The following is a 23,794-nucleotide window of genomic DNA, read 5'->3' as shown; positions in this document are numbered from 1 at the left end:
CCCGAGTTCTTTGAGTGAAGAGTTATTTAAGGGTCCAGGGTATCTCTGCACTACTAGTTATTTATATCGGTGCCTTTTGCTGTACGCTGTAAACTTAGCTGAACCGGGCTTCCAGCCCCCTAAGTTATAACTGCATGTAGGCGGAGTCAAATTAGTGATTTCTGTTTCAGAAAGTATGAAGTGCCTTCCTACTTTTACTCTCATCGGGTGATGGTTGCAAGATAAATGTGCATTTTGTCTCTACATTCTCCCAGGTGTCATCAATGTTACAGCCCAAGGTTATGCATCCGGCACTTATATTTGTTTAGCAATAATTGGTGTATTTTGGAATAGTGAGTATTATATGAGATAAATAACCACAATTTTTTTTATAAAATAACCAATTTATCAAAAATCATTAGCGCATGGCACTTTACTTCTTTTCATAGTATGGCTCGCTTATCTTTCTCTATTAAATTGTCATAAGACATGTTAGAAGTTTAATATTATTGGCATCAAACTTCCGGGTATCTGGGTTCGAACATCGCAAATTAGCTAGTAGTCTGGCTAACAAGTTAGTCTGCAGAGTTCAAACCATTTATTTGACCTTATATGGTATTGTAACGTCCGTCTGTATTTCTGCAGCTTGATTCACGTCTGCAACACAATATGCGTGTTGCTCGTTTGTGAAAAAATCTTTACTTTGATTATGGTAGATTGGTACGAGCAGTAGCATGTCTCTTGACTTCTGGTTGAGGTGTGAAACCACAGGATGCTAGTACAGATACAAGAGGAAGTGGTCCCCAATGTCTGTGAGAGAGTCTGGTTAGCTGAGCTTCAGCTCACCAAAGTCACTAACGTGTTTGTCGTTTACAAATTGGCAACGCACAAAGAATGTAAACAATTTTGCAGGGTACCTCTTCAAATGTCTTTGTGTATTAAATTGCCCTTGAGCGAGACATTTTAAAACTATATTGCTGCCGAAAAATGGAGCAAGCTGGATAGACCAACCAGCGCTATCAATAGACCAACTGTGCTGTTAATAAATATTCACTTACAATTCACTTTTGGAAAGTAGATTCACTGAACCTTGAAAACCCAAAAAAACGTTTTCTTCCAAACACAAAAGAGCTGTTGCACTTTGACACATCACCTGTGCAGGCTCACACTTCCTGTACAAGGATAACACATATAAACAGAGAGTAGGCCAGATGTCAGGTTGACGGTTTCATTCTGAGTTTCTAAGAAGCAGCATGCCAACAGCCCCACGCGATGGAGCCTACGGGCCCTGCCCTTTATAACCGGTGTGGGCGGGCCGACGACGACTCAAGGGGGACCCACCAGAGGTGTAGGAGCTGCTCCAGCCCTGAGCCAGGCCCAGGGAGTTGCTCCCCCAGGCGCTGGAGGGCGCCGGTTTGCTGTTGGTGAGGCCGGGCGGGGGGCGGGAGGGGGCCACGCTGCTACGGGGCCCCTGGGGCACCTTCCACAGCTCGTGGGACAGGGACGCCTGGCTGTGGGTGATGGGCCCCGGGGACCAGGCCGACTTCATGTCGGACATTTTGCCTAGGTGGGGCGAGAGGAGGGGGAGGGCGTGAGCTTTACTCATGCAGGTTGTTTCAGAACTCACTGGATAGAGGTTTAGACCACAACTAGTGTTGGTATCACTGACGTAGAAATAAAAAGACGGTAAAACCTTCCTCTGCGGATGAGATAAGATCAATTATCTGGGTCATAATAACACACTTGTCTTACTTCAGCGGGCTCTACCAAAGTCTACCATCTTATTTCATACACAGCTTAGCCCGAATACTGGGCTTTGATGATTAGGCACCGTTGGAATATTCCTGTTATCGGCAAGATGAAATCAAGTCAAGGTGATCTGGATATTAATAATATGTAACAGGGTGAGGTGTACCTCCATTGCGGTCCCGCAGCAGGTATCTGTTGACGTCATGGATGTTGGTGTTGATGGTGGGGCCACTGGGCACGCTGCCAGGGGTCATGTTGGGGTCGTTCTCAGGGTCAATGTTCTGCAGGCCCTTCCAGGGGACACCCGGGCAGAACTCTGGAGGGGGCACAGACATCAGGGATAGGAACATATGGTTATTGGTGTGGCCTGCAAACATCGTTTCAAATCGATTATATTAGTTTAGAGATCGTTTCACCCAAAAATCAAAATCGCGGTCTACTTCGATTAATTGCACAGCCCTACTTTAGAGCAGAGGTGTCATCATAGGTTGCATGGTTAATGTCAATGTTAATTAAAAGTTGTTGAAAGTATAATATAAGTAAGGGATAATCACAGAGAGGCAGGGCATATCATAACTGTTTATTGCCCTGGCTTGAGGTGATTATCCCGTCTTTCTACTTCTTGCTTGCCAATATAATAAAACAATTCAAATACTTTAATATTTATGCTTTTTCTTATTCGTATTGCATGCTTATTAAATGCAGAGTAAATGTATACTCTGTTAATCTCCCTCAAAAGTAGTCCCCTTTAATTAGTATCGATCAAACATGTTTTGGCACCTCGAAGGACATTATCCCCCTTATACCATGGTCACTTGCCAAAGAAAAGTAATTAAGATCATTCATTTATAATTTCATGCGTTTTACAATCCAAATCTAACGTTTTTCACATGCCATAATTAAGTTTCCCTGGTAATGCCTGAGAGTTTGATTAAAACCTGGAACAATCATTACCCTCCTGTAAGGCTCTTATGCAACGGAAACGTTGTTCCATCCTCCAGTAAATAGGACGGACCTTAGCTACGACTTGGCAACGGGAGGTATTCTAGTCCGCTGAGCTATAAGCCAGAGAGCTAACGTTATGGATTGTACATATTTATAATTCGAAATTCGTCCCAGCCTCTATACCACAGATACTCTAGGGTCTATAGCATATAACTGCGTTGTCTGATTACAGTTTAATTCATTTTTCACAATTTACCAGCCCGCGTTTTGAAGAATAATCACTGCGCCATTCGTTTCACATATTTTGGACACGCATTTAGAATTCAACAATGTAGTTTGAATCATCACAAAACAGAACTACTGTACATATGAGACATTTTGAGCCAGTGAGTCAGTGAGAAAGATTGCACTGCCTTGTTTGCCTAGTTTGGCTCTTCCTGAGACACTCATGCAGCTTCTCATAGGTCATGGAGCAACGTGCCCTTGTTCTGATGGCATTCATATGAGAAAAGCTAGACTCAGACGTATCGGTTGAGCCAAACATTGTCAGAATAAGTGATACCAGTTCCTGATTGTGGGGTACTGATACTGGCTAGTATCACCGGCTACACACAGAAACCTGATTTGCATGCAACTATGTTTCTCCTTTATTTTATTATTTTTTTGCATGCAACCTCTTGCGGGCCAGAAAAAAAAAAAAGAGGGGCCGCATTTGGCCCACGGGCCGCTAGTTGAATAGGCCTGGTCTATAGCATATAACCGTGTTGCTTGATAACAGTTTAATTCATTTTTCACAATTTACCAGCTCTCGTTTTGAAGACTAATCACCACGCCATTCATTTCATGGGAATCGCGACGGTCTAAACTTTCAACCTAAAGTCTACATATTTATAATTTGAAATTTGTCCCAGCCATTATACCGCAGATGCTATTATACCACGCGTTGCCTGATTACAGTTGAATACATTTTTCGCAATTTACCAGCTCTCGTTTTGAAGGCTGAAATACAAGCGGCGTATTGATCTACTATTTGATGACAATGTTCTCAGTCAGCAGCAAGTAGAACCGACAAGTCAGCAGGCAACCTGACGGGTTAATGCCCTCCTCCCAGCCAGGGTTAGGGTTAGAGAATCAAGCAGTGTTAAATGAAGTAGAATAAAGGTATATATTATGCAACGGAAACGTTGTTCAATCCTCCAGTAATTAGGACGGACCATAGCTACGACTTTAGAATGGGAGGTAGCGGGAGGTATTAATAGTCCGCTGAGCTTTGTTTTGTTTCCCGTTGCTATGGTTACTACTATTTTAGAGACGATACGCCAGCTAGCGCATTAATTGAGAACGGTAAACAGACAATTTGACGGAACTACTTGTCCAGGTGTCCGTATATCAGGAGTTATGCACACCCTGCATCCAATCAGAATCGAGTATTCCCGCAGACCGTGGGTATAAATATACATAATAGATAAGTTATATCCTACGTCCTGCAATTAAATCGAAGGTAGTATGTATATATACACAAAGTGCTCATGGGTTGTTACCGGGGGGGCCAGTTGATGTGTTTCCCGTTGGAGGGCTTCTCGTTAGGACTCTTGGACTGGCCCCAGCTGTCCTGTGGCCCCAGACTGTTGGTGGAGGAGTCGGAGCCGGACATCAGGCCGTAGGGACTGTAGGAGTCCTCCATCTGGGGGCCCTTCCCGGAGGGGCCCAGGCTGGAGGCAGCAGAAATGGCCCCTGAACAAGGAGGTGGGGCGATGAGGGGAAGCCCGGTTCAGCTTAGTTCACAGCGTACAGCGAAAGGCACCGATATAAATAACTAGTAGTGCAGAGATGCCTTGGCCCCTCAAGAGGTGAGAAAAGATGTCGGTTTGGTACCGATCCCAATAAATGTCACATCTTGAAGTGAAAATGAACAAAGCCCTTGTGTGCCTGTGACCTCATTACCGTGCTTGTTGAGGTTGTTCTCCATGTGTGTGGAGTTGGCAGAGAAGTTGTCTATAGAGTTGGGGTGTGTCCACTGGGACAAACGGGATTGGGGCTGGGGGGGGTCCTTCAGAGAGAGGCCCCCAACCTCCATGCAGTTTACATTCATGTTTGGATTGAGTCCAGCTAGATGGGGTGGAGGGTGGAACACTGATCAATATCATTTCAACAACCATCAATATCAACTCATCTTGGTTTCATGTGTATCTTTACTGCAGAATTTCCTGTAATAAGATACCCTCTGACATGGCGTCAATAGTAGGGCCCGACCGATATTGATTTTTGAGCGCCGATGCCGATGCCGATTATTTTCAGAGAAAAATTAAGATTACGGTTTAATCGGCCGATTAAAAACAAAACAAAAAAAAGCATGTAAAACATAGTTTTTGATACCTTAAATATACTTTAAACATTTTTGACGAATATGTGAATTGAATGCAGAACCTTTGAGTGTTTTTAGAATACATTTACAGTCAAAAATGAGTGTAATGTAAAATGTAAAATAAATAACTAACTCCCAATGTGCTGCGCTCGTGAGCAGTGACTAACACGTGCGTGCTGAGCAGTATGGTCTCATCGTTAGAGTCTACAGTATAACAAATTAACATGGCCAGGGACCTAAAGAAAAACAGACACAACATGCTCAAACAACACGTCTTGTGTACATTGGTGAGGTGAGCGCGCAGCTGCCTGAGCGAGCGTGCTTTCATGTTGTACGGTACAATTCAATCTCCTCTTTTTTACTCCAGCTAAAGTTGTTAGTTAGCAAGGCGAGTAGGAGCGCGATCTGCAGGATACTAAGCGCAATAACATTTCTAAAAAAAAAAAGAAAAGAAAAAAAACGGTTGTAATCGGCGTCTTTAAGGCAGACGTTGATTATTTTCAAAAAGGCTATAATCGGCCGATTAAAATTGGCAGGCCGATGAATCGGTCGGGCCCTAGTCAATAGCGATAAGGCCATTATCGCAACAGACTTTTTGATCAACATTATCTTAAACTAAAATGGTAAAGCGGTACTTTAAAAAAAAAATTCCAAACCTGCCTGGAAACAGACGATCGCGTCGAACATTGCCTGGCAACGGAAGATCGCGTCGAACGACGACGTAGGAAGGTTCATGAACACTCGCGCTCATTCATTGAGCGCGAGTGTTCTACGTTCGAAAAATTCCAAACCTGCCTGGAAACAGACGATCGCGTCGAACATTGCCTGGCAACGGAAGGTCGCGTCGAACGACGACGTAGGAAGGTTCATGAACACTCGCGCTCATTCATTGAGCGTCACAAGATGAAATAACATTAAACAGATAACACTTATTTTTAGGGGGGGGTATTGCCAAAGAAGTCAAGATTCGATTCGTATCACGATTCACATGCCACGATGCGATTCTATCACGATGCATCGCGATACTTGAATTATTGCGATGCATTGCGATGCATTGCGAATTTTCACTGAACACTGTTAAAAAAAAATTAAGCCATTACCAGTGGCTGACTGGCTGTGTATGATCTGGATAGTGTGTTCAATTGATAACTCAAAGCAACTCAATTCATACATAGCTGTATTTATTGAAACGACTATTACTGGATACACTGACAAGAAGTGCTAAGGATCAATAAAACTTAAAATAACAAAATAAGGATAATCAGTGCTGTTTACATGGCCTCAGTGGTCCTTTAAACCAATGAAATGAAAACATTCAAACATTTCCCCTTTTGGAAGTAGCTGCCGTTATAACAACAATATAATTTCATAAACATAAGAGGACAAACTGATGCCACAAAAAGTGAATGGGCTTTATAAAACTATATAAAAATAAATAAATAAATAAATTTAAATTAATAATCGATTGTTGGCATCAACAATCGATGCAGTAGATCGTGAAAATTAGAATCGCGATGCATCGTCATGACGATTATTTGGCACACCCCTACTTATTTTACAAATTACATTTATAAGCGTTGCTAACTCTATATTTGTGTTATATTTAATCGCATTTAGCAAGTAAACTGAGTGTATTAGCACAAGCTAGCTGGACTATGATACACTTTAAACACTCAGTTTACTAGCTAAATTCAATACAATACAAATATAAAGTAAAAACAAGTGTTATCTGTATTATGTTATTTCGTCTTTGGCAACAAGAGCGCAAATGTTTTTTGAAACCTGCCTGGCAACGGACAATAGCGTCGAACGATGATGTTATGTTTCGAACGCGGATTACGTAGGCGGTTAAATTTTCGCCCCCGGTACAATTTTGGTGTGACAGCGCCTCTAGAGGAGGAGGTGTGGGCCAGGCTGGAAGAAGACTTACAGAGAGGGTAGGAGCTGTAGCCACTGCCCGGGGAGGAGGCCTGCTCTTTGATGTGCAGAGAGTCAGAGAGGCCTGGGTTCTGGTGCTGTCCCGGGAAGGCGTCCAGGAGGGACTTTCCGAGACCCCCAGCTTGGCTGGCAGACGGGTGCAGTCCGGCGGAGGAGGAGGAGGAGGAGGAGGAGGAAGAGGAGGACAGGTGGGAGGGAGGCTGCTGCTGCTGCTTCATCAACAGGGCCTGGTAGAGCTGGCGCTGGTGCTGCTGGATCTGCTGCTGCATGTTGCTGATTGTACGTGCAACCTGGACAGGAAGGGATGGGACAAGGTCAACTCCAGGACAAGTGATGGGCAAAGACAGCAGCCATGGCAAGAAGTGATGGGCTACACAAACAAAAAGGGAAGTTGGATGACTGAGCGAATGAAGAGATTAGGAGAGAAGATTGACATGAGAGCTAAGGGAATATGAATTAATTGCCAAATAACAGAACAACAACATTTTCAGAAAGCAGAACATTAGCCCATGACTAGCTTCACCTACAATGCAACGACTTCCTTCCTCCTTCAATTTTGAAACCCTCGGTTAAGCAACCTTCACTGTCCTTGGGCAATCCGTTGTATTTCGCAGCAAAGCCAGAGGACATAAATGTTTGAGTTCTAGGTTTATACTTATACTACTTGGCCAGGGCTAGTTCCACTGAAAAGGGGCAGAATATACTTACTATCATTTTGGTGTTTACCTTTCGTTTGAGAAAGTTATAATAGTTTAGCAATTCATTATCAAAATAACTTTTTGACCATTTGTAAATTACATGAATGCAGTGGGGAACCCCCCCCCCCCTATTAAACTATTAATTACAACTCTTGTAAACTGAAATAATAACCATGTCAAAAAAAATATAAAACATACTTTTTTACCACGTTACCACTAAACTAAGCCCAAAAGCCAAAACCGGTTACTGAAAGTTTTTGATATCCAGTCTCTCCGTGACACTTTTGTTGCGCGAGAAAGTCTGGTGGAAGACCCAACATGTTGATGCAACCTGGCTGGCTGCCTCAACATGCCAAGGCCCTTTGAGGATGTTGATACTAGTGGAGGGGACTAGCTGAAAAAGGGTGTTTGGGTTTTCCATTTCCTAGGCCAGGCCTATTCAACTAGCGGCCCGTGGGCCAAATGCGGCCCCTCTTTTTTTTTTTCTGGCCCGCAAGAGGTTGCATGCAAAAAAATAATAAAATGAAGGAGAAACATAGTTGCATGCAAATCAGGTTTCTGTGTGTAGCCGGTGATACTAGCCAGTATCAGTACCCCACAATCAGGAACTGGCATCACTTATTCTGACAATGTTTGGCTCAACCGATACGTCCGAGTCTAGCTTTTCTCATATGAATGCCATCAGAACAAGGGCACGTTGCTGCATGACCTATGAGAAGCTGCATGAGTGTCTCAGGAAGAGCCAAACTAGGCAAACAAGGCAGTGCAATCTTTCTCACTGACTCACTGGCTCAAAATGTCTCATATGTACAGTAGTTCTGTTTTGTGATGATTCAAACAACATTGTTGAATTCTAAATACGTGTCCAAAATATGTGAGAACAAAATCTTTTATAATGATACGATTAAAAGTGAAGAAGGAAGGAGGAGTTATTCCATGTAGTAGTGCTATATATATTAAGTTAACACTACTTTAAGTACGATTTATTTGTAGCGATTCATTCACGTAGTTTTACTCTGTGTGGCCCATGAACCCCCAGTGGTTTTCCTTTTCTGCCCACTTGTTAAGGAGGTTGAATAGCCCTGTCCTAGGCTAATCACATAGGCTAATGGGTCCGTCTTTCACTGACTAACATATGGCAAATCATATGATGAATCGGATCATAAGATGAAGAGTCATAAGAGGAATGACAAGTTCCGCATACAATGATTCACCAGTATAAACATACTGTTTTGTGTGTGTGTGAGAGTGTGAGTGTGCGTATGTGTGTGTGTCTGAGCGCTTACTTGCTGCTCTTGTTGTCTGATTGGACCGGACATGTTTCGCTGTGCCTGCATCATCTGCTGCTGGATCTGTAAACGCTGGTACGCCTGCAGAGAGAGGGAGCAGGAGAAAGGAGGAGAGAGGGGGAATTGAGAGAGACGGAGAGAGAGGTTAAGAGAGAGCTGTAGTGCACAGACCTCATTAGATGCTGATCCGTGATCACCTCCAGACTCACCATTTGCAGTTGCTGGAGTTGGTACAACAGGGTCATTTGTTGAGGATTTATTGGCGAGGTTAAAAGTGCAGGGTTCAGACCAATATTTTTTGCGGCAAACTGCAAGAGCTGTGCTTGAACCTGAAGCCATAGAGGAGTGATAGAATGAGAGAGCAGAAAGAGAGGATGACAGAAAGACAGGCTGAGTGACAATGTTTTCCATTCCGTTACATCTGTGGCCTGAAAACAACCTGAGGTGCCCGCAGGTCAATCTATGCAGTAAACTCTAATGCGGTCCTCTCTCAAGTCATCACAATGGTGTCCCCTTCGATGTAAAATAAAATGTAAGTATATTTAATGAATAGATCCACCAATCAAAAAAGAACAAGTTACATTTAGCAAGAAAGCCTACAGAAGGATACAACTTCAATCCACAAATTAGATTACAGAAAACATGCAATTAGTCACAGAGCAGTCAAGAGGTTCCTTCTGGAAGGTAGACGAGATGCATTTTAGAAACTCGAAAAAGACACCAATTACTCCAGTCAAAAAGCTAGCAATCTGCAATTTGTAACGTTTGAATCTATTTGTATCCTGCCAACCGATCCATCTGCATCGTAAACATTCAAATCGGGGGGGATTTGTGCATCGATGAACCATGAGAAGGGTTTGTGTGTGCGTGTGTGTGTGTGTCTGTGTGAGACTGAGTGAGTGAGTGAGTGTGTACCTGAGGGGAGAGAAACTGAGGCACTTGAGCACGGACACTAGGCTGGGCGGAGCTGAGGGGCACGGGTGGCTGAGGAGGCTGCTGCTGCTGCTGCTGCTGCTGCTGCTGCTGCTGCTGCTGCTGCATGGCCCTGGCTTGTGCTGCTCCATTACTGCTAAACATTCCACTGGGCATCTACACAAAAACACACACACACACACACACACACACACACACACACACACACACACACACACACACACACACACACACACACACACACACACACACACACACACACACACACACACACACACACACACGCACACACACGCATCAATATATCTGTTATAACAAACCATTCAGGCCTATTAAGCGAGTGGAAATATTGATTTGAAATATTGAGTCACTATCCTGGCTTTTTGCTATTTTTGAGTGGATTGCGTGTGTCAGTATTGTGCCTTCATTGCTAATAATATTGACCCTGCTTTGGTTTGGATTACAAAGAACCAACCATTTAACAGAGGCTTTCATTTATTTTGGCCCCTGAAGGTCCATGATTTCTTTAAAAAAAAAAAAGTGGAAATCCCGCAGAGCAGTGCATGTGCGTGCACGTGTGTGTGTGTGTGTGCACTCAATAACAAGGGCAGCCAGCTCAATTTTGTTCCAATTATTGTGCTTTCATTCACCTAGTGGTTTTTAAATGGGGAAAAAACAACAATTACTTCAACCAAAAGCCCTCCAAATCTTCCTCAGAATGGATTCTATTGAGCATCTGGAAAGCTCCTTTGTGGCCAGGCCTTGTCAGAGCAGGCGGTCTGTGTTAAGCCTTTGTTTGGGCTTCAAAGACAGACACGCTGTGTTTCTGGGCCAGCCGCTGCCTCCAGGGCTGATACTTTATAGGCCTCCACCATCTAGTTCCAACGGGCACTTCAGGCAAGGTCACCAACACATTACAGGGGAACGCATTACAATTGAAAAAAACAGCCACTGGAGAATATGTGTGTGTGTGTGTGTGGTGTGTGGTGTGTGGTGTGTGGTGTGTGTGTGGCTAGTTTTGTGTATTTTCACCATTTATTTTGTGTGCGTGTGGCTGTTCTTCTCATTTCAGTTCTATTTGGATTATTGCATACATAAATACCATAATGAACTAGAAACCAATGCTGGCGTCTTCATTGATGGCCTCCTCAATGGAGACTACTAGCATGCATTGGTACCAGTGGGGGTCTGCCACAACATGCTCATGAGTTAACAGAGCTCTATGTGCCCCTGTGTGTCTGCAGGGGAGGGGCTGTACCTGTCTGTTGTTCAAGTTTTGCATGGCCATCCCGGCGGGGCCGCCCTGTCCCAGACCGTGGCCGGGCAGACCGCTGTTGGACCCGGGCAGCTTCAGAGCGGGGGAAGGCAGAAACGGTGAGGGGGGGGCGTCGTCAGACAGACCCCCGTCCTGGGGAGGGGGGGAGGAGAGACGTTGAACCAAACTGTATGCTCTGGTTGTCATTGGCTGTATGTGCACCTGAAAATCAATTAAGGGGCTTCGTTGAATGTGTAGGGTGCGTTTGTTACCTTGTCAAGGAAAGCACTGCGATCGGAGGAGTCTTTGGGGTGGGCGGAGGGCCGGCAGCCCAGTGCCTTGCTCATGCCGTTGGTGTAGTCAGACATGGTCATGGCCCGCTTGTCCAGCTCCGTCTTCTTCTCTAGCAGAGCACCTGCAGGACATCAGCCAGGGAATTATTATTAATTAATTATTGTTTTGCCATCATAACATCGTTTTTTACAGCATTGTATTTTAGTATGCCATAATATATGCAGATTTTTTGTGGTTCCAAACGCTTCTTTTTACAATGCTTTCTTTAACTCTACAATTGCGTAAAGACAGCATTTTGGAAGGCACCTTTAATGCGCTATTGAACGCGTTCAATAGTGTTTTTCTATAACAGTTAGAGGAGCTCCTCCTCTTGATTCTCGCAGTAATTATGAACCTTCTTCACACAATCCACAATAACCAAAGTCAGACAACACCGGTCCATTAATGATCTTTCTATGGTCTATAGTGCATTCACTACACACTATATTGGGGGTTTAATCCATTTTCACTTCAGTAATACACCGTAGGCTTAACATTAGTGTTAGTTCTCAGAAAGTAGCTTTTGGTTCCGTATTTCTGTGTTCAACGTAAATACATTCTTTATTGTAGGCCTACATCTATTATTCTTGATGTGCAGTTTGGCGTTCTGTGTTTTAACAATATAAATATACCTAATATAAATTTACCTAATAAAACGAATAACAACGATCGCTAAAGAATGTTTTGTTCACATGAATGCAAACACATACACTCACACGCACACACTTACTCATAGCCTGGTCCAGATTCATGTTGTTGCTCTTCAGGGCTTCTTCAGCAGGATCTCTCTGTGAAAAAAACATTAAAAAAAACATTACATCAGACAGCTTTCGATTAAATCCACAAATAAATATTATGAGAAAGAGTCATGGAATGAGATGAGGCAAGTTTGGTGCTTTATTACGAGCGTGAAAGGGTCATAGACCGTGATTCATACCGGGAAGCCCATGTCAGTCAGCTGTTTGATGAGACGGCCCATGATCCAGGCGTCATCTGGCTTGCTGCTCATCTTCTGCAACACACACACACACACACACACACACACACACACACACACACACACACACACCACACACACACACACACACACACACACACACACACACACACACACACACACACACACACACACACACAGCTGATCAACATGATCGCTTTTTGATGCATTTCTTTTCCTATGTCCAGTCCCATTGATGAGAGGAGCGTACTGCTCTAAAACTTAATTTCCTCGCCTTCCTGTTCTAGTATGGATGGTGTGTTCCCTTGTGTGCATGCACAGAGAATACAAAAGGACATGTCCGCTAACCTTGCATGGGATCTTCTTGGGGCCGTTGCCCCAGGAGTTGCAGGGAGAGCTGCCCTCCTGGGAGGTGGGACTGTTCCACATGTCCCCGTCGTCGGTGTGGTCCCATTGGCCTCCAGACAGGCCCATCTCATCACTGCCGCCTCCCCAGCCGTCTTGCATAGGTTTGGGGCCTGCGAGGGGAAGAGGGTTAGACAGGGGGAACAATATGGTTAATACTCAACCAGGATGACGATTATGAAAAGGTGACGTTAAAATGGCAAAATGCATCCGGTGCTCTGGGCTGGCATTTCGTCAGTTGGACCCGTCATGTTCAGATTGACCACTTGGTGTCACTGTGGTTGATTTTTTTTCTCTTCCTTCTCTACAACAAGAGCTTGCAATTTTTCCAGCTTTCTTCAACAAGAAACAGAAATAACTAGGAGCGAGTGAAGCGTGGAATTGCTTTAGTCTAGGAACAGCTCCAGCACAACTCACGGCGTTTTCAGAATCAGCACAAATGGAAGCTGTTCTGAAGCAACATCCCTTCTTAGTTCACTTCACTAAATGCAGTTGCATCATTTACTTAATGAAAAGTTTGCACCCTTCCCCCCCGCCAATCAGGAATATCCCTTTGGTGGGAAAACTATCCAAATCCAACCACTGCCCACCTTCAACCCCATGAACCAGGGGAATGAGTGCATGCCCCGGAGCTTCCAATTGGGGTCCTCCGCGTGGGACCTGCCCTGCCGGCAGCCCTTACCTAGCTTGCAGGGTGCAGGGCCTGGGGGTCCTTGGGACCGGCCATAGGGGCCGGAGGGGTCCGTGCCCCCGTCGGCCCAGCTGCCCATGCCGGCGGGGGGCTTCCCCCAGGCCGACGTGCCGTTGTCCACTGCCGAGGAGGGGGCGGCCGGCTCCCCCCACGCAGGCTCAGACTTAGCCTGAACGCTGCTGGGCAGCTCTCCCCAACCTGGAGAGACAACACAACACACAGAATATATAAACACACACACACACACACACACACAATGATCATCTAATGTTGATCCCCCTGGAACAGGTGCACCTTGGCAGCCTGTTGCTGCTAATGCTAGTGCTACGAAGCAAAGCATACGCTCTTCTAACGAGTGCGGTGGTCCTCTGGAGACCCAGTGACGTGCTGCAGCTACATGCTAATCAGCCGGCGCGCTCTGCCCAAGCCGTGCCATGCGTCTATATATAGAGGGGCGCTTTCTCCCCCTCGTCCTCTGCCAGCAGCACAACCTCCACAGGCAGTCTGGCTGCTGAGCCACTTTTCCCGTGCGCGCGTGTGTGTGGGTCTGTCAGAAAGGAGGAGGATGAAAGCATTTACTCGTGCCAGCCGGTGCGTGCCAGTTTAAGTGCTGGCTCGCTCCCAGCCCCTCTTGTGCTCGCTCTCCCGCTCTCTCCCTTCATCTCCTGCTCCCTTATCAATCTGCCTTTGTTTCCCCCCTTCCATGTTCCCTCCGTCTCCGCTGAACCCCGCAACCCCTTGCCGCATCTTCAATTTCTCTCTTTTAGTTGGCTGTTGTTCTGTCTGTGTGTGTCAGTGTCTGTGTGTCTGTGTGTGTATGTCTGTGTCTATGTCTCTCTCTCTCTGTGTTTGTGTATGTCTGTGTCTATGTCTCTCTCTGTGTGTGTGTGTGTGTGTGTGTGTGTGTGTGTGTGTGTGTGTGTGTGTGTGTGTGTGTGTGTGTGTGTGTGTGTGTGTGTGTGTGTGTGTGTGTGTGTGTGTACGTCTATGTCTCTGTGTGTGTGTCAGTGATTGTGCTCATGTATGGGAGTGTGTACCGGATCGAACGCTGGGTGCAGTGCGATGTCCAAGCAGCAGGGGGCAGTGTTCTCCTTCCCAACCGTGTGTGAGAGCAGGCAGGGGACTGCGGTGTGAAGCGTTAAATCTCAGTCATGCCTATACGTATGGCCTTTGTCTGGCCGTTACCAGTGTGAACGCAGCACGGTGCTATCTTAAGCCTTCAACACGCAGCCTTTATAATGTTTGCATGACCATTAAAAGATACTCCTAATAAGCATGCTGGCCTCTGCTGCTATTAGCGATTGTTGGAAGAAGAACAAATTATTTTAATGTATTAATCCACGCATCGAAGGGTTTCCTTTGGAGATAGCGCCTCGCTAGTTTTCTAAAGCCACTTCATCCATTGTCCAGTATAAAAACTAAATGTGCACTCAGGCTATTTTCAGTATAAATATTAGGACTGGGTCATTATCATAATGCCTTTCAATTAAGCATGCTGCTGGATGAAACGCTCAGGGCCAAAGCATCCCGGATCACTTTCTGATCACAGTGTGATGTCTCTCTTTCCCATTAGTGTAATAAACAAAAATAGATAAAAACCATTCACGTCTTGATAAGCCATAACAAAAACCTTTTTGACATTTTCCACTATGAATATTTGTTTGATGCTTATTATTATTATTATTATTATTATTATTATTATGGCGATAGTTAATGTATTAACCCCAAAATATACAAAACTGTTGGATACAACAAATGAGGCTGTACTTGGTATCATGCAATAGTAAGGATAATGTTAAGGATTCTGTATTGAAATGGAAAATATGCCGTTAAGTCATACCCGGATGGTAAATAGTCAGTAGAGAATATGAAGCACTTCTCTCACCTGGGTTGGCGATGGGGGGTCGACCCTGCGAGCCCCCACCCTGGTGCGGTGGGGGGGCGTTGGTTGATCCGTTGTTGTTGCCGTGGCTGTGGGGGTGAGCAGGGGGTTGTCCGTGGCCGGAGTGGTGGTGGTGCTGCATGTGATGAGGGGGTGGGTGGTGGTGGTGCTGGTTGTGATTGTGATTGGGGTTGCCGGGGCCGACTGAGTGGATGTTGTTGTTGTTGAACATGCCGCCGTTCTTGCCTTGTTGCGGCGGAGGCGGGCCGCCGTTACCCTGGTTACCGCTGGGGTGGTGGCGATCCCACATGTTGACCGACTTGCCGTTGCCGCTGGGGTCCCCCCAGGTGGCGGTGCCGTCGTCGATCTCCATCTTCCTGCGGATGGAGGGTGGGGAGGGCTCCTCCCAGCCCGTGGACTCTGCACCCTGCTCCTGTTTGCCGCCACCGCCACCGCCTCCACCTCCACCGCCTCCACCTCCTCCACCGCCTCCTCCACCGCCTCCCCAGCCGCTCTGCTTCACTGTACCGGGCCCACCCCAAGACCCCATGCCACCTCCGCTGCCGCCGCCGCCGCTGCCACTGCTGCTGCTGCTGCTCTCCTGGGGCTTAGAGGAGGCCCAGCCGCCCTGCTGGGAGGGACCGTTGGCCCGCTGGTTCTCTCCCCCCCAGCTGTTGGGTGCCGCGGCCGGGGTAGGCTTACCCCAACCCCCGGGTCCACCACCACCTCCTCCTCCTCCTCCTCCTCCTCCTCTGGTACTATCCTTCCATCCGCCTCCTCTTCCTCCTCCTCCTCCCCCTCCTCCTCCTCCTCCATCATTCCCGCCCTCTCCCTCCCACATGCTGTTGCGGGGGCTGTTCTTCTTCTTGTCCGTCTCTCCCCACTCTCCGGTGCTGGATCCGTTGGAGCCTCCGCTGCCGTTCCCCCAGCCTTGGGGGTTCTTGGGGCCCTCGCCCCAGTTGGCCTGCTGGCTCTTTGCGGGGGCCTCGCCCCAGCCGGGGGACTTCTCCTCGGCGCCCCAGGACTGGGGGCCTCCGTTCTTGGGGCCGTTGGCAGGCGTGGGCTCGCCCCAGCCGGCGTTGTTGCCGCCGCCGCCGCCGCCATTGCTGTTGCCGTGGGGGGCCTTGCTCGCCGGCGGTGGAGGTTCACCCCATCCCGATCCGGTCTGGGCTGGCTGAGGCGGGGGTGCCCCCCAGCCAGAGGGCCCGCCGGAGCTCTCGTTCTTACCCCCGGAGCATGGCCTATGGCCGGGGCCGGGGCCTGGGTTGAGGTGCGCCGTGCTTCCGTCGGAATGCCTGCCGTTGGAGGGGCCGCCGGCGCTGTGCCCGCCATTGTTGGAGTGCCCGCCGCTGGAGTGACCCCCGCTGGATTGTCCGCCGCTGGAGTGACCCCCGCTGGAATGTCCGCCGCTGGAGGGACCCCCGCTGGAGGAGGAGCCCCCCCATTTGTCTGAGCCGCCGCCGCTCTTCTCTCCGTCGGCGGCGGCCTCGTCCATCTCCCAGACAGTGTGCTGCCGGACAGGCGTCTGGCCCCAGCCGGTGTTGCACAGCACCCTGGGGTCCAGGTCCTGGCGGGGCAGCATGGGAGAGACGTCCATGCTGGAGGTCCTGTCCCGGTGGGAACGCCCGTCGGTGCTGTCCCCGCTACCCTCGCTTGCGGGGGCCTTCCCGGGCTGCTGCCCCCAGGAACCCTGCTGCTGCTGCTGCTGCTGCTGCTGCTGCTGCTCCGGGCCGGACCCCGGGCTCCCGGCTTCGGCCGAGTCCCACCCCTTGGTGCCTTCACCTCCTCCCCCAGGGGGCTTCCCCCACTCTCCCCAGCCGCCGCCGCTGCCGCCGCCGCCGCTGCCCCCGCCGCTGCCCTGCCGGCCCCAGCCGGAGTGGCCCCCCGAGGGGTTGGAGTCCCAGCCGGAGTCCTTGGAGGTGTCGGCCGGCTTGGGGTCCCCGCCCCCCCCACACAGAGCTGCCCGTGAGTTCCTCGTTGAGCTGGGAGGACTCCGTAGGGGACTGGCCCCCCCAGCCGGGCATCCCATGGGCGGGGCTCATGGGCTCTGGGGCCTGCTGCTGCTGCTGCTGTCGTTGAGTGTGGCTGGGTCCGTCGCCGCAGGGCTTGGCGGGCTCCATGCCGTAGGACATCTTGGCGCTGGACGAGGTGCGCTGCATGTCGCCACCGTCGGGGCTCATCATGCCGCCGTAGCTGCCTTTGCCCGGGTCGCCCAGGACCCCGTTGGCCACGTTCCCGTTCATCCCGTGGGGCAGGGAGGCGGTGTTGGCCAGCCCGTTGGGGCCCATGCCCCCGCCCTCCTGGCCCAGGACCGGCCACGCCGAGGGGTTGGCGGTAGGGGTGAGGTTCAGGTTGAAGCCGGGCGTGCCCCAGCCGTGCGGTCCGCCCGTCCGGCCGCCGTTCATCATGTCCTGTTTGCCGTCGGAGTACCAGCCGCGGCTGGCCATGCTGTTGGCCCCTATGGGACCCGGGCCCGGCATCATGTTGGCGTTCCCCTTCAGGGAGGAGTAGTGGGCCTGCTGGCCTGTGGCCCCCGTGGCCATCCTCAGACTGGTACTGCTGCTGCTGCTGGGAGTACCGGTGGTGGTGGTGGTGGCGCTGCTGTCTGTGGTCGCGTCAGCCCAGCCCAGTGGGCATTCTGACGCCGTCGAGTGCTTTGAGTCGCTGTCGGTGGACGGCCAGGAATTTGTGTCTGGACCCTTGATCACTTTGTCCCAGCTGCCGGCTCCGGAGGGGGCGTTGATTGGCGATGGAGCCCCCCAGTGGGATGTCTCATACTGGGCACCAGGGCCGACCTGGAGGGACGCGTCTGGAGAGAGGAGGAGGGAGAGGGATTAAATAAGGCATGGATGGGGGGAGGGCAATGAGGTTAAACTAAGGAAGATTGTGCACTGCACTGCCATACAGGTCCCGGGACCACTAATATCTCCTTGGTTGGTTACTGCCGGCTCTCCACACTGGGTAGGAAGGCCCGTTCACGGCCCCGTGCCCCCCCCCCCCCCCCCCCCCCCCCCCCCTGCACCCCCGCCACATCAACATCAGGATACACGGCCGAGCGTGCTGCGTGCCTCATCAGCCACGGCGCTGCCATACACGCCCGCGTCTGCGCTGCCAGCCACACGTCAACAAGACGCTCGGCCCTGCCGTCTCTGCCTCGCCGTCGCTCTCCTTCCTCCCACGGCCTTCCCGTCCTCTGCATTTTCTTCTTCCTCACACTCTTCCGCCCTCCATCCCCGCTGTTCTCTTAACACAAGCTCAAGGAATAATCCCGAGCACTTTTTGGGTTGCTGAAAGGTCTTGAAACGGACCCCGGTGAACTTTTAACAGAAGCCCTTCCTCTTCCTCAACCTCGCCATTCAACCCTCTGCCCTCCGATCAGCACGCCAGCCTTTCGTTTACCGTTCTCCTGCCCTCCACTTAGGGCTGGGCAATATCTTCATCCCTTCGCTCAATAATCCAAAGTACTTTCAAACAGCATTAATGTGTTTTATGAGACCCGCTCATGAACCCCAAACGCACAGTTAGAGACTCCTGCAGAGCGAGTCGGAGAAGATATGGTAATCAAAGGCATCGTATTAGCCTCAACATTCTCCAATAAAAACAAAAATGTCCAGTGCACATATTGTGTAATCTTTACTCTTTAGTACGTAGGACTATTAAAACGGCCACAACACGACCATATATGGATTCCCCGGGAATTTCTATTTCTCCTCAGCCACGCTCACCTCTCTACCTCTGCAAGCTCCTACTTCTATTCCTCCTCTTTTCCTCTTCTCCTCTGCTTGTCCCCCCCTCACCACCACCCCCTCCCCCGCTCACAGGCTCCGCCAGTGAGCGGGCCATCCGTCTCCATCGTGGCTCTCCCGGCCGGGCCTGTGAAGGGAGGACCGAGTGGAACGCTGCTCATTTATTGGAATGAAACAGAGACGGCTCCCCATCCATCACTCCCTACGCTCCGGCAGGCCCCGCTCCGCCTCCTCCACCCAGCCGCCTCCACCCTCTGCACGAACAGGAGCCGCCTGCCCATTGCTCAGCCCAACGTGTGACCGTCAAAAAGTGTGCGTTTAGCGCAAGTGTGCACTTTTGGTAATGTATGATTGGGGTGTGTGTGTGTGTGTGTGTGTGTGTTCAAGAAGGTTGTGTGTGTGTGTGTGTGTGTGTGTGTGTGTGTGTGTGTGTGTGTGTGTGTGTGTGTGTGTGTGTGTGTGTGTGTGTATGCTTTGACATTTACACACAGGGAACCCAGAGAAAGCACAATGGTCCTGGCCTCTTTTGTGCTGCAATCCCTGCACAGCTTCTGCTGTCTCTAGCCTCCACCATGTTATACTGCTGGGGTTGTTATCAATTCAGTTCTGTAAACAGCTGCAAACGCTGACAAAAGGTGTCTACGTCAGACACTGGCCTTGTTGAACTCAACAAAATGCATTAAATGAGGGTACTAAAGATTCACAGCACAACGTGGTATCACTCACAGACACAAACGCACGCGCAATCTCATTAGGCACTCATGTGCCGATCAATATGAGAACTAATAATAGACTGATTGGATGGCATAAGGGGGTAATCAATCAGTGGGTGACAGCTAATCAATGTTCTTATTAATGCTAGTGGGGGAGAGAAGAGGGGCTATCGATCCTACATGCAAACGCTCTTATGGCTGCTAGGATTGCCCCCATACACTCAACTGGCACGCCAATGAGGGCCATTTAAATTCCACACACACACACACACACACACACACACACACACACACACACACACACACACACACACACACACACACACACACACACACACACACACACACACACACACACACACACACACACACACACACACACACTCTAAAGAGCCGTGGCTGTTTTAAATAAAAAGCCAGCTATGTAATAAACATAACTGACACGTATTCCATCACATCTGCCTTTGATATAAACATTATTTTCATTGCACACGCATTGTCACACTAAATTACTGTTATAGCATCAAAAGATGCGTTCTCGCCGAGGATACGTCTAAAAAGTCCCCAGTTGAGGCTATAGTAAATGTGAGCTAACATACTGAGTGTCCACCACCGGTACCTCTACATTCTGATCATCAGCAGTCCACACCATGTCACATCATCCTCTTAAAAATAACCTTAAACACCACAAATGTATCAAACCCAGCGCTCCGGACGTGCCACCGGTGTCGGCGTGGTTCACTGACCCTCAAGTCAAGTATCAGCCTCCTTTGCCAAATTAACCGCCTTACTTTCTACTTGGTTGCTTTCAGCCTCCAATAGATTGTTGCTGCTATTTACAATATTGCTAATAATGCATCGGTCACCTAGTAGTCAAAAAACTATCTTGTTAGATAAGACGGGCAAGGTGTTATTGTTTGAATCCCATAAACACGCAATCATTTTTAACATACAGCAGAGTTAACATGTCTAAGCTGTGTTAACCCCAACAGACTTATCCCCTCGCCCCAGGAGCCATTATCCTGTTACCTTTTAGTGCACGCAGTTCACAATCAGCCCCACACAGAGCAACAAAAACAAAGGAGAAAATGAGCGCCAGCCAATCATATCTAATTTTTCCTTTTTATTTTGGTCATAGCATCGTGGTTGTTTTATTTCACATCGATGAAATAAAACAACCACCAAGCAGATGGTAAAAGATTAACCAAAATTAAATAGGAAGTACAGATCATCAGTGCTGGACTCCATCACACCATCACTGATCAAAGACATGTTATCCTAATTGAGGTTCTGATTGGCATAGAGGAGCAGCCTGGAGGCTTCGCAGTGTTATCGTTGCTTAAAAGGTATGAGTTTTGATCCACGGCAAATACAGACTTCAATCTCCAAGCGCTCATGTATTTTAGTAATGTTTTAATGAAAGACACAAATGCCTCTTTCACACGTCTGACACCCTGTCATATCTAGTTTTACAGGAAAAACGCATTAAACGCTTCACCGAATATGATATCTTGTGCCTTAAATGTCAAGGTTCACCGTACCAACTGAGAGTTGAACATCACCCAAGCCATGCGGCTGTGTTTGTCTGTGTGTGTGTATGTGTCCGTGTGTCTGTGGGCATGCGTACAAATGTTTTTGTCTCTTAGACAGCGGGTGCTCGGCCAGAGCTGGTCTGGCATGCATTCAGCTCCATTGTTGTTCGCCCCTGCCTGCCAAGAGTGTAAGAAGAGAGCCTGACCTTAAAAGACCCCGAACATCAGCATTAAAAAAAAATTAAGCTCACGTTTCTAATTCAGCAATCATTGCAAGGTTGAGATTTTCCATGACTTCAAGGTGTTTTGACTTTCTGCACAGAATTCTCCCTCTCTCACACTCCCTCTCTCGGACATTTCATCAAGCCTGACTCGTAGCCAGGCTGCTTTGAGGCTGTTCTGCGTCCTGCATTTTCAGCCCCAGCCCCCACACTGCCTCCGACACATTTTTCAGCCTGGGGTTTTATTTTGCTGTAGTATACAGGAATAGGCTGTGTGATGAATTAATCACAGTCTTGAAATGCAGCCTTATTTTGGAGTACATCTGTAATACTGCAAGAACCTCAAATAAACGGGCAAAACACCCCACAAGGAATGAAAAGGAGAGCTAGACGCTAAGCCTGCAGAGGGAGGGAGAGGGGGAGAGAGAGAAAAAGAGACAGAGAGAGAGAGGAAGAGAGAGGGAGAAAGAGAGAGAGGGAGATACAGAGACAGAGAGACAGAGAGACAGAGAGAGAGAGAGAGAGAGAGAGAGAGAGAGAGAGAGAGAGGGAACAAGAGCAAGGGAGAGAGTGTAAGACTGTAGTGGAAAATTACTGGAAGAGAGGATCACTAGCGCCATCTTCAAAGGGGCTTAGAGGGATGGGGTACTGCAGCAAGGGCTGCTACCCCCTCCAACATCAAAGTCTGACAGTGGGCCAGGATACTGCTGCTGGCTGCGCAACTCAGCATGTCTGGTTCTATGTCGCAGAAGGGAGCCTTTTTTATAGCACAGTCTTCATTTTGAACATGTGTATATGCATGAATACATGTAAATAGGTATGTGCATTCATGCATATACATTTCAGGTATTTGTATTTACATGTATGCGTGCAAAGATACATAGTCATAAGCTCGCTCGTGTATGCCTGTGTATGTATACGCGTGTATGCAAATCCGTGCACATGCATAACATATGCGCATAGTCCTGCACGACTACAAATTTATGCCAACCAACATGCATATAGCTTAGTTTAGCATGCAGTTAATGCTGCAGCCTACAGCGTCTCGCCGTCTCAACTCCTCTCCATAAAAGCCCTCCTCATTTAAGACATATCTGTTTAGGCAGAAGACCAGATGGCTATCCTGTACACGTACGTTTGTGTTTCAGTGATGCTGGGCCTCATTCATTAGTAGTCATCGTCACAAAAATAAAACAAAACAATAGACAGGGAGGGGGAAGACGACGACTCGTTCCGCTGAATCACGCTGCCTCTTTTGTGTGCGAGTACCAGACTGTTTTGCGTGGGTACCTTGGCGCAGTCTTCTGCTCAACACAGCAGCCGTATACGGTACCTGGACCAAAGCAGAAATACAGCAAGGCTTTTGAAATGTGTGTGTGTGGGGGGGGGGGGGGGGGGGGGGGGGGGGAGGGGGAATATCCACCGTAAATGGGATGTGCAGCACCGGTGGTCAGGGTGGGGACAACAATGACAATGAGGGAGCTAACTCCTGCCATGCCAAGCTAGCCGTGCGGAGACAGAAATAGTCGGGGGATGAGCCCTGGGTAATGAGACTAGCTGGCCTTATAGAGATGGGATGGTAGCCAGGAATTAACCCCCCCCCCCCCCCCCTCCAGCCTGCTCAGTAGGAAAGGACCATTAGGAACGTCAGGCGATGGAGGTAGAGAGAGAGAGAACAAGCGTGTGGGAGGAGGGGCTGGCACGATAATGTTGGCAAGGGATATGAACGAGAGATTACAGAAGACAGAACAAGACCAAGAGAGAGAGAAGAAAAGAAAGAACATGTGGACTAATAATCACTGCACTGAAGAGCAGAGGTCCTGCTTTGTTTTTGTTTTTCTGCGCGCGTCTCCCCCAAAGGAATAGTGTTGTTAGCTTGTTAGCCTCACAGTGCGAAGCCCCGCCCCCGGCGCGGCATTCCTCTCCTGCTCCCGAGCCACGAGACCCCCTCTCCTGCCAAACACCACCCGTTCATCAGGACCTCTGACGCTACGCTTTAGTCCTACTTTTGTCCCCCCCCCCCGACAGAGCCTGTCCAACCCCCTCTCTCTCTCTCTCAATCTGTGACGGGAGACTTCCGCAAGGGGGGGGGCACACCACTCAAAGAGAGGCGCCTGTTGTTCTCCTTCTTCTGGAAGATGGAAAAAATAATAATGAAAAAG

General features: G+C 48.8%; 1 protein-coding gene across 1 annotated transcript in view; it reads right to left on the bottom strand.

The window, feature by feature from the left end:
* tnrc6c2 (trinucleotide repeat containing adaptor 6C2) overlaps window positions 1–23,794 on the bottom strand; it is a 57,145-nt gene that overhangs the window by 9,209 nt on the left and 24,142 nt on the right. Inside the window, 16 exon segments of the mRNA XM_030352731.1 lie at window positions 1,321–1,542; window positions 1,895–2,045; window positions 4,217–4,407; window positions 4,618–4,782; window positions 6,969–7,266; window positions 8,961–9,044; window positions 9,173–9,292; window positions 9,879–10,052; window positions 11,155–11,304; window positions 11,424–11,566; window positions 12,215–12,272; window positions 12,422–12,496; window positions 12,791–12,960; window positions 13,530–13,736; window positions 15,424–17,368; window positions 17,370–18,229. Coding sequence (XP_030208591.1) covers window positions 1,321–1,542; window positions 1,895–2,045; window positions 4,217–4,407; window positions 4,618–4,782; window positions 6,969–7,266; window positions 8,961–9,044; window positions 9,173–9,292; window positions 9,879–10,052; window positions 11,155–11,304; window positions 11,424–11,566; window positions 12,215–12,272; window positions 12,422–12,496; window positions 12,791–12,960; window positions 13,530–13,736; window positions 15,424–17,368; window positions 17,370–18,229 — 5,013 coding nt within the window.

This window comes from Gadus morhua, chromosome 3 (assembly GCF_902167405.1).
Source record: "Gadus morhua chromosome 3, gadMor3.0, whole genome shotgun sequence".
Taxonomy (NCBI): Eukaryota; Metazoa; Chordata; class Actinopteri; order Gadiformes; family Gadidae; genus Gadus; species Gadus morhua.
This window is presented reverse-complemented; position numbering and strand designations above follow the sequence as displayed.